At 34.2% G+C, this 10,681-nt stretch overlaps 1 protein-coding gene across 1 annotated transcript; it reads left to right on the top strand.

Annotated features, from left to right (window-relative positions):
- The first annotated feature begins 2,721 nt into the window (after nucleotides 1–2,721).
- On the top strand, nucleotides 2,722–7,811 carry LOC130868252 (odorant-binding protein-like). The gene is made up of 7 exons (XM_057760513.1): nucleotides 2,722–2,808; nucleotides 3,235–3,374; nucleotides 4,303–4,373; nucleotides 5,825–5,935; nucleotides 6,585–6,686; nucleotides 6,966–6,995; nucleotides 7,606–7,811. The coding sequence occupies exons 1-6, from the start codon at nucleotides 2,752–2,754 to the stop codon at nucleotides 6,980–6,982; spliced, it is 498 nt and encodes a 165-aa protein (XP_057616496.1). The 5' UTR covers nucleotides 2,722–2,751; the 3' UTR covers nucleotides 6,983–6,995; nucleotides 7,606–7,811.
- The last annotated feature ends 2,870 nt before the right edge of the window (nucleotides 7,812–10,681 follow it).

Genomic DNA, 10,681 nt, shown 5'->3' with positions numbered 1-10,681 from the left:
CTGCTCTTGGTTGAATCCTGAATAAAAGATCAAAATAAAAACTTAAGGCTCATTACTTAAAAGATTAATATAAAATAAAAATCAAGATAATGTAAAAGAAATTTTAAAACGTTAAATTTAGATTGTTGAAGATAAACAAATAGAGGAATATATTTATAGCAGACATTAATTTTTAAACTATTTTTATTCTTTTAAATTTAAGATATGTAACTATAACCCACACCAATCGCTCCTTACATCTCTTCCTCCAGAACCATCCCTTATTCCCCTCCTCACTGTCATTATTCAGGACTTCTTTCAAAATTAATTGTTGTCATAAAAAAATTCTGAAAATTTGAAGAACTAATATGAATGTTTTATGAGTAAAGATAGAAGCCAAGGAATTGGAGTGAATTAATTTATTTAGTGTTCCATAAACATTTCCAGAAAATGAAACCCTTAACTGAGATTGTGCCTATGTGTATAGTCAAGCAAAGACACAAACAATTTCCTGGCACATTAATGTCAGACAGGACAGTAAGAAAGAAGAAGAAGAAGGAAATATTTAAAAACAGTTGTGATTTCATCTCAATCTGAACAGATGAGGCAAATTGCCTAGGATTGAACATGACCAGAAACTACTGAGTTGTTTTCCATAGTACATAGAGATACATCCAAGAAAAGGCAAGATCACTGTATTTAAGAGGCAAAGCTGGAAATTATGTAGGAGAACATATCACTTGAACCTTTACAGTACATATAGAGATAGACAAAAGGAGACAGAGAGGGAGGGAGGGAGGGAGAGAGAGAGTCAGAGGGATAGAGGTGAACAATATTTGAATTTACATATTTTTGGCTTTGAGATACACTGAAGAAATAGTTAATAGAAACATCATATATTAAGAAGATATTTAAATACCTTAGTTATAACAACACATGTATTCGGAATGTTAAACACTTTATGTAAAATAACACATGTATTCAAAATGTATAGCACAATCACTAACATTATTAATAAAAGTTCAATTACTGTAGATGAGTAATGATTTGAACAGAGGACTATAGAAAATAATGCAATTGAGTAATCATTTAACACGTAACTTTATTCCTTCTGGAAATTTAAAATAAATCTTTTTGGGGAGAATGTTTTATTTGGCTTATACTTCAGCATTGCTGTTCACCACTGAAGGAAATCAGGACAGGGATTCAAAACAGGGTGGGTTCCCAGAAGCAAAACCTGATGCAGAGGCCGTAGAGGGGAGCTGCTTTCTTTCTTGCTTCCCTTGAATTGATCAGTCCATCTTTTTTTTATTGATTTTTACTGAGCTCTACATTTTTTCTGCTCCCCTCCCTGCCTCAACCTTCTCCCCTTCAACCCTTCCCCAAGGTCCCCATGCTCCTAATTTACTCAGGAGATCTTGTCAGGACATGTGCTCAACTATGTCCATAGTAGCTTCTCATGTAAATTAGATCTATGTATGTCATAGTCAGAACCTAGAAACAACCTAAATGCACCTGGACCGAAGAATGGATAAGGAAACCGAAGTATATTTACACAATGTAGTACTACACAGCAGACAAATGAATGACAACTTGAAATTTTCAGGCAAATGGAGAGATCTAGAAAACATCATATTGAATGAGGTATCCCAAACCTAGAAAGACAAATATATGTACTCACTCAAAGTTGGTATTTAAAAATAAGGCAAAGAAAACCAGCCTACAAACCACAATTCCATAGAATTTAGACAACAATGAGGACACTAAGAGAGACATACATAGATCTAATTTACATGAGAAGTAGAAAGTAGTAAAAAAAAAATCTTCAAATAGAAACTAGGACAAATGTATTGCATTGTATCTGTGCCCAGTGGCTGAGTATTGGCAATATGGTGGAGACAATTATGTCAAATATGTGGATAGATGAAAAATGTTTTCAGGAAAATCATCATTTTGTGTGCACGATGAAGCAGAGAGACAGGGAGACAGACATGGGTTTGATCCCATGCTCATTTATTCCCAGTCTAGCTGGAGTTGATCATGTCTTTAAGTATCTTTTGGCCACTTGAAATTATTTTGTTGAGAATTGCCTGCTTAGTTCAGTACCCCATTTTTAATTGGGTTATTCAGAATTGTAACGTTTTTTTCAGTTCTTTATATATTTTGGAGATCAGTTCTTTGACTGATGTGGGGTTGGTGAAGATCTTCTCCCATTCAATAGGTTGCCTTTTTGTCTTAATTAATGTGTCTTTGCTTTACAGAAGCTTCTCAGATTCAGGAGTTCCCATTTATTCATTGTTGCTCTTATTGTCTGTGCTACTGGGGTTGTACATAGGAAGTAGTCTCCTGTGCCCATTCATTGCAGGCTACTTCCCACTTTCTCACCTATCAGGTTCAGTTTTAAATGAATCATATATGACATATGCATATGTGTTGTGACCTATATCCATCAGTATAGTTCTGAAGGCAAAATGATTACTTAAATACTCTCACAGGGATAGTTGTTTATTTCTGATAGGAGTGCTCAATTAATCATGCCAACACAACCTGACCTTTAGTCTAATGCTATTTGTTTAGAAATATGAGATCATACACCGTTCAAGAGGGTCAAAGTAGAAACACTGGACAGATGCAGGTTGTTGTCATGCAGCACCATTGATTGATTCCATGAAACTCCCTCTAACTAACTGTACAAAAGCTTTGTCAGGTCAGTTCCTTCACAAACAGCATTCTACTTTGAGCTTCTGCAAAAGAGCAAAGGCAGACACCAGCATGGTAAAGTTTCTGCTGCTGGCTTTGGCATTTGGTCTGGCCCATGCTCATGCTGAGGTAAATTCATTTGGTCTGTACATTGGTTTGATGATCTTCAACAGCATATTTCTGTAGATGTGATATGTCATTTAGTTTGTCTATATAAGTCCATATTTATACAGTAAACTTTCTGACTTTCACTCATGCGCACTTTTTCAATCAGATTTTTCTAAGATGAAACAAATGAAATAAGGAAACTATGGGTTGAATTTCAGAGCTTAAGAGACCAACACATGAGTAGTTTCAAAAGGTCTCAGGTATCAAATGCTATGTAAATTGAGTCATCGTATTACCCTGTGTATTTCACATCCCTAGAAGCATAATTTTGAACCAATAAACAAAATATTGATGATTTATGCTTCTAGTTATTTTATGTATTTACAAAGCCTGGGATCAGAGATTCGATACCAACTCACATTCCAATGGCCTTTATTGTTTGTTCAGATTGAAGGAAAGTGGGTTACTACTGCAATCGCTGCAGATAATGCTGACATAATAGAAGAAGGAAGACCTATGAGACTCTTTGTTCGTGAACTTGCTTGTACTGAGGCATGTAATAGATTGGAATTCACATTTTATATCAAGTAAGCAAATTGTGAACCGTGCAAACTGCGAAGACTGTTTACGTCTCACAGATTTTATATTGATAAACTTACAGGCAAATGTTCTGTTTCTGGTCTTGAAATTGAAGGCCTTATTTCCAGAAATGTGATTATGTTGTTCCATGATGGTTTAGCTCTGGACACCACTCAGAAGTTAGACACTGTCGCCAGTTCCTTGAATGTTTTCTTAGAATTGTCCAGGTTGGACGCATGTGCTCTAATATTTTATGCAGGAGATGCTAAGAATCTCAGTAATAGTAAGTCAAAAGTGTGTGTGAACATTTGGTTCAAAGCATACATGTTACTTAATATGTTATGTAATGATAATAAGTTATTATTCAGTCAATGACATCATAAGAAAGTCTTCTACACACAGTTCAGATAGATCTAATTTGTAAAGTACTGTCTCTGATGCTCTAGTTTCAAAAATTCTCTCTCTGAAATTTGGGTAACTATGTTCATTGAAAGAGTGCATAATAGCATAAGAACTTTAAGAACTTAGAACTATTTTTATCTTCTAGCTCCAACTGTAAGTTTTAAGTTACTAACAAAATCACTTAAAATGTATGTATATAAACTTATGTACATTATCATTGACTGGAACATGAGAATTTAGATATTAATCATCATATGCATTAAGTAGTGAAAGTTGGATAGAGAAGTCATCGGAGCATTCATAGCACTCAGAAAAATTTCCACAAATAAAGGAAGTCATGTGTGTGATTACAAACAGGATAGTAATTTTAAACAAGAATTAGGAGAAGTGAGGTAATCATAGGAACATCTGTTCCATCTCTGTACACTGTTCATAGATACTATTATTTTCAAACTCATTATAATATGTGAAGATCTTTAATATGAACTCAAAGGTTATAAAGGATAAACCATCATTTCCATGTTTGACTTGTAGGGTGAATGGACAATGTACAACGACCAAAGTCATTGCAAATAGGCAAGCAGATGGCCAGTACAGAGCCCAGTGTAAGTACAGAATTTGGGAGCTTTCTCTGAACAAAAGCATTATGGGTGAGCATACAAGCTGGCACTTCAGTTGCCCATAGGTATATAAATCTAGAATAATTTTGGTTTCTTGGAAATTTCTTAATCGTTCCAACTAACATAGATATGTTACAAGTCAGAGTATGTTGTAGGTCATCTGAAGTTTACATGAAGAACACTATTACCTAAAAGTGTGAGTAATGCTAAGAAAATGTCTCCAAATACCTTCCTGCATGAAAATTTATTTCTAGTTAGTATTCATTGTCTTTACTTTTATACAGTATCTTGGTTTGCTATTGGACAGGCCTGCCACTCACTAATAAGTCTCAGTGGCCTCGCACATCTTTGCAAACTTCATGCCTGACGCTAAAAAGTATTTATATTACAAGCATTCTCTACCATCTTTGATTCATAGAGTATTTAAACAGTGCTATATTAAGGTTTCTTTTTCTCATACTTTATAGAGATGATAACATTTAAATTATTGGGTGATATACTTCAATTTGAAAAACAGTTAGAGGAAAATCTGTTTAAGAATTTGAGACAGACATTCAATTTTGTAAAAATCACAAAATAATAGCATGATTATTCAGCTGAATTATAACTGGTGTGGCTTTTTTAATCATAAATGAATGAAGGGCATATTCTTCTGGAAAGTCTATTGTTTTCAATACTTACATGGTTATTAAAAAGAGGTGCTCTAATAGAAAATTGATAGCTCCTAAAATCTTTTATTTTTTCATTGAACAACTTTTATCCTTTAATCAGTGTCAGTAAGAGGAAATACCATACACACACAGAGAGATTGAGATAGAGAGAGAGAGAGATAGAGAGAGAGAGAGAGAGAAAGAGAGAGAGAGAGAGAAAAAGGCATATGTACACTCACATAGAAAACACACACAGAGACAGACAGACACACACACACTATGAAAGTCTAGTAAACTTGAAATATTCATTGTTATATCTTTTCCATCAATAATCTTACAAGAAGAAAACATTTGTGCATATCTCCAATTAGTACAGTCTCTTTGCATATTTATTAATTTGCCCACCGGGTATTATCATGGTATGACACCAAAGTTTTATACTTTCAGGAAATTGTTAAGTGATAGTTTGGATATGGTTGAAAGGGGAAGGAATACCCAGCAGAGTGATCCCACAGGTCTTGACACAAGGAATTCAGAGAAAATGGAAAGTGTCTGTCCCTAGAATTCACTATCAGGTTTAAAGAGTGGAAACGAGTGGTCACTGCATTATGATGGGATCTGCCAAATGAAGGACTACAAGAAGACCTTTGCCCATGATTTTCATATGATAGTGAATCAGAGATGATTTCTAGAATCATGGCCAATATTAATGTTTTGTCACAGGTGACATTAAACAAAGTAGAAAAAATGAGTGACACTCATTTTGAAATGTTTCTCTTACTGCAGTTGAAGGTGACAATATAATTGCACCTGTGTATGTGACACCAGAAATCATAATCTTTCTTGTTCAGAATGTGGATAGAACTGGCCGGACAACAAACCTGATTTATGTTCTTGGTAAGAATGGTAGTGGGTTTTCTGATGTAGTAAGAGAAGTATCCCCCTGCAAATGGTGCCCAAGTACAGTATCATGTGTTTCCAAACTTCTCTCCACTAAATTAAAATGTGATTATTGTGTGGACCATCTTTTACTTTATTTTGTAATTTAAGTAGAATGGTCATTGAAGACTTGTGGTAATGGGGGAGCCTATTGGAAGTGTTTATGTTCATGTTTCCTCACTGGAAATGAGGGAGCATATATTATTTTCCCAAAGTTCAGACCATTTTGAGTGTCATTTTCTCAAGTGTGTACTAAATTAAAAAATGAACTCTAGATGATAGACTTGGAAGAAATGTGAAGCTTTACTAACAGGCCCCCAAGAATCTCTAGTGTCATGGTTTTGAAAGTGGGTAAGATTGAGTTGAGTGAATTCTCTAGAGGAGTTGTTTTTTTTTTTATTTTGATAATCATGAAACACTGAGATGTAATGTCATTACCATTTATACTTTATTAAATGTGTTTGTGGAATGTGGGGAAAATTATTATTGCCTGTATTGATCCATCGAGGGTAGATGAAATTGGAGCATTTGGGATACTAAGGATGCAATGTAATTTCTTCAGAGTTCTACTGAACATGTCTCTGACATTGTCAATCATACAATACAGGAAAAGGACAATCTTTGACTTCTGTACAATATGAAAAACTTGAGGAATTTGCCAAGGTCCAGAACATTCCAAGAAAAAACATTCAAGATATTCTGGCTACAGGTAACCTCAGTGAATATTATAGTGGTCATAGGATATATAAATATATACATTTATAAATGTATATGTATATATTTATATTCCTGATGCATATATGTATATATACACACATAGTCTTTCTATCTATTTATCTATCTAATCAGTAATATTCCTAATTCAGATTATATCTACTCATATGCAATCTTTCAGTTTCTATTTTCAGAAATAATCCTTGGGGAACTGTTCTCATATTCAGATAAAAACATTTATGTCATTCCTTACAACATTTGTGTTCTTTTACAGATATTTGTCCTAAATAATGACTTTCTCTAGGTGAGTAGAAACAGGAATCAGGCTGAATCATCTTGATATTTGAATGGACTTGTACTTATTACATAAAAAAATTGGAAATATGTTTGGGAAAAAGGAAAAAATAAATTCCAAATTAGGCAAAATCAAGGCAGAATATTATTTGTCTTTTAAATCTGAATATCTTACAGTGAAAAAATAAATAATAGAATATATTTATTTATAAAACAATATGAAGCACTTTTATCTTGTTCAAAATTGCTAACATTTTCATATTAAAATATTCATCAAGAGAATATTTCTTGTATTTGACAAATCTTACTCTACTTATGATTGTAGGGTATTATTTGTCACAGACATAGTAAAAGCCTGTTGATGTTTTTAGCATATTCTTTGAAACTTCTCAATATAAATTTTCATATATAGCCACAGAATGTCATTATTTTCTTTTGACAATGCTCCTATAGGATGCCAAGTACAAGGTATTGGTGACTGCTAGGGAAGGAACTGTTTATGTACAATCCATTCTGTATACTCTATATTGTTATATTTAATTTTGCATTCATCATGGGCAAGGATGAATATTTACTGTATGTTCAACCATGTTTTAATTTTTGATTTCATGTCTGCACAGATAACAACAGGATGAGAATTATACATCATGTCCTCTTGACCATGGGATCAGTATCACATTCAAATCACCATTTTTAAATGAATTTTCCCCTTTCTTGTAAAGTCTGGGTACCACATTCCAAATTCCTGACTTGCCTTTCCTTTTCCTTCCTATTACCTATGAGCTATACTTACTTTTTGAATGATTAAATAAAATGTATCAAGAAGCAATAAAGACGAGTGAAAAGGATCTCATTCAAAAACATGTAAATGCTCACTAAGCTAATTAAAATAGTCACTCCAGTGTAAGAAATCATATCCATATTACTAAAATATATTGCAATAGTTAGAAATGTCACAATTACTGGTGAAGGATGGACACAAACACTGCAAAAGTGATTGGATGTTGTGCTTCATATTTATTTTTAGCTGAGAATTTTGTTTTGCAGCTGAATGGTCCTAACACACTAAGAGATTTGACAGAACAAACTCATTGAGTCTGTTTCCATGTTCCACATTATTTAAAAGAGAGGACAAAATATATTTTTAAAAGTCCATCTGATCGTGCTCTGTCTCCTTCTGCTCCTCATTTGGGCCTTGGGATTTCAGTCCGGTGCTCCAATGTGGGTCTCTGTCTGTGTCTCCTTTTATCACCTGATGAAGGTTAATATCCAAGAGGAGCAGGGAACTCAGGACCGCGAGGGGTGCACCCACACACTGAGACAATGGGGATGGTCTATCGGGAACTCACCAAGGCCAGCTGGACTGGGTCAAAAAAATGCATGGGATAAAACCGGACTCGCTGAACATAGCGGACAATGAGGGCTGCTGAGAAGTCAAAAACAATGGCACTGGGTTTTGATCCTACTGCACGTACTGGCTTTGTGGGAGCCTAGGCAGTTTGGATGCTCACCTTACTAGACCTGGAAGAAGGTGGGAGATCCTTGGACTTCCCACAAGACAGGGAACCCTGACTGCTCGTCGGGCTGCTGAGGGAGGGGGAGTTCATTGGCAGAGGGGGAGGGAAATGGGAAGCGGTGGCAGGGAAGAGTCAGAAATCTATAATAAATAAATAAATAAATACATAAATAAATAAATAAATTAAGTCCATCTGAGGAGATTATCTCTTGTTAAATGACTTCAGTAAGCAAGTGAATCAGGATTTGCTTAAATAGTGTACATATGAGTCATTCTCACTTGAAGAATAAATTCATGAGAATGATATTCCAGATACTAATCTCTGCAAATATGCATGTGATTATTACAATTTTCTCTTTGTACCACAACATTTCCTTGGAGTGTTGTTTGCTATCAACATAGAAAAGGCAGATGCAATTTTCTTTGAGGGCTTTTAACAAGGAAAAAGTAAATATATTAGATAGTGTTTCTACATTCAGTCTCCTGAAGTCTAAAGATGTAACAAAATCAAAGAACATTCAATATTTTTAAGCAACATATTTGAATATTAAACAATGACTTAATTTTGTTTTTAAGAACTCTGTTATTTAACTTTTATTTGTGTATATTGCAAAACAATGTTACTCTAGACAAATACTTGACTAATGTTTTTGAACTGTTAGTATATTCAATGTACATTTTCATTCTCTAAGTAATTGCTATTACTCCTGTGCCCTCAAACTTCTTCCTATTTCTCTAACTTCTTCAGTAATATACATATTCCTTTGAATGTTGAGGAAATGTGTGCAAGTGAGTGTGTGTATGTATTGAGAAAATGAGGATTGACAATGAAATTTATAATCCAACTGTGTCCACTTAGTATGTCTAATATGTATTCCAGGTTAGTGTTGGCACCATGGTCTTCATTTACTTATTACTTTTAAGTGGTCTCATTTTATAGGTGTTAGGGATATGACTACTACTTTTATTATCAGAAGTTGCTTTCTAAGCCTTCAAATGGCATGGAAGTTCTAAAACTCACCATTCACATCGTGATAAAATAGGAAAAGTTTGACCAATTTGAGAGGTAACTCAAAGGTGGTTAGCTGAATGTATATCCTGAGCAGTAGAAGGTAAATCATGCTTGTTTTCTAAACATGTCTAACTACAATTGTTCTTTTAATCAACCAGTGTAATTTCTAGGTCTATCCAAAGAACCAGCCCTACAGAAAGTACTAGAAAGAAAACCCCAACCCAAAGAAATTAACTGAACAGGCAAAAAGACAGAACAGATAACCTCACACCAGCAAATCCCAAAGAAGGGGAACACACAAACACTACTACCAAAAAAAAAAAAAAAAAAAAAAACACAACAGGAATTAACAACCATTTGTCATGAATATCTCCTTGTATCAATAGATTCAATTCCCCTAGAAAAAGACACAGGCTAAGATAATAGATATGAAAATAGGATCCAGCCTTCTGCTGTATACAAGAAACGTACCTCAAGCTCAAAGACAGACAATAGTTCATAGTAAAGGGTTGAGAACTGTTTTTCCAATCAAATGTACCAAGAAACAAGTGGGTATAGCTATCCTAATATGTAACAAACATAGATTTCAAATGAAAATCATTCTGAAGAGATGGAGAAGGATACTTTGTGATCATAACAGGAACAACCCATCAAGATGAAATCTGAACCCTGAACATCTATGCCTCTAATACAGGAACACCCACATATATAAAAGAAACATTACTAAAACTTAAATTGCAATCAAACCCTACACACTATTATGTCAACCAGACAGAAACTTAACAGAGAAATAAGAGAACTAACACATGGCATGAATCAAATGGACTTAAAAGACATCTATAGAACAATTCCAACAAAACACAAAACAATATACCTTATTCTCAAGCACCTCATGGAATCTTCTGTAAAATTGACCAAATACTTGGTAACAAACCAAACCTCCACAATACAAAAAAAGTGGAGCAACCTGATGTATCTTATCAGATCACCTTTGATTAAAGTTAGAATTTAACAAGAACACTACTCTAAGAAACCCTATAACCTCATGCAAATTGAACAGTGAACTAATTAACCACCCCTAGGTCGAAGATGAAATAAATAAAGAAATTCAAGACTTCTTAGAATTCAAAAAAAAAAAATGAAGGCACAGCATACCAAACCTATGGGA

The sequence above is a fragment of the Chionomys nivalis genome, chromosome X (assembly GCF_950005125.1).
Source record: "Chionomys nivalis chromosome X, mChiNiv1.1, whole genome shotgun sequence".
NCBI lineage: Eukaryota > Metazoa > Chordata > Mammalia > Rodentia > Cricetidae > Chionomys > Chionomys nivalis.
The sequence above is the reverse complement of the archived record's forward strand: the minus strand, read 5'-3'. Positions and strand labels throughout refer to the sequence as shown.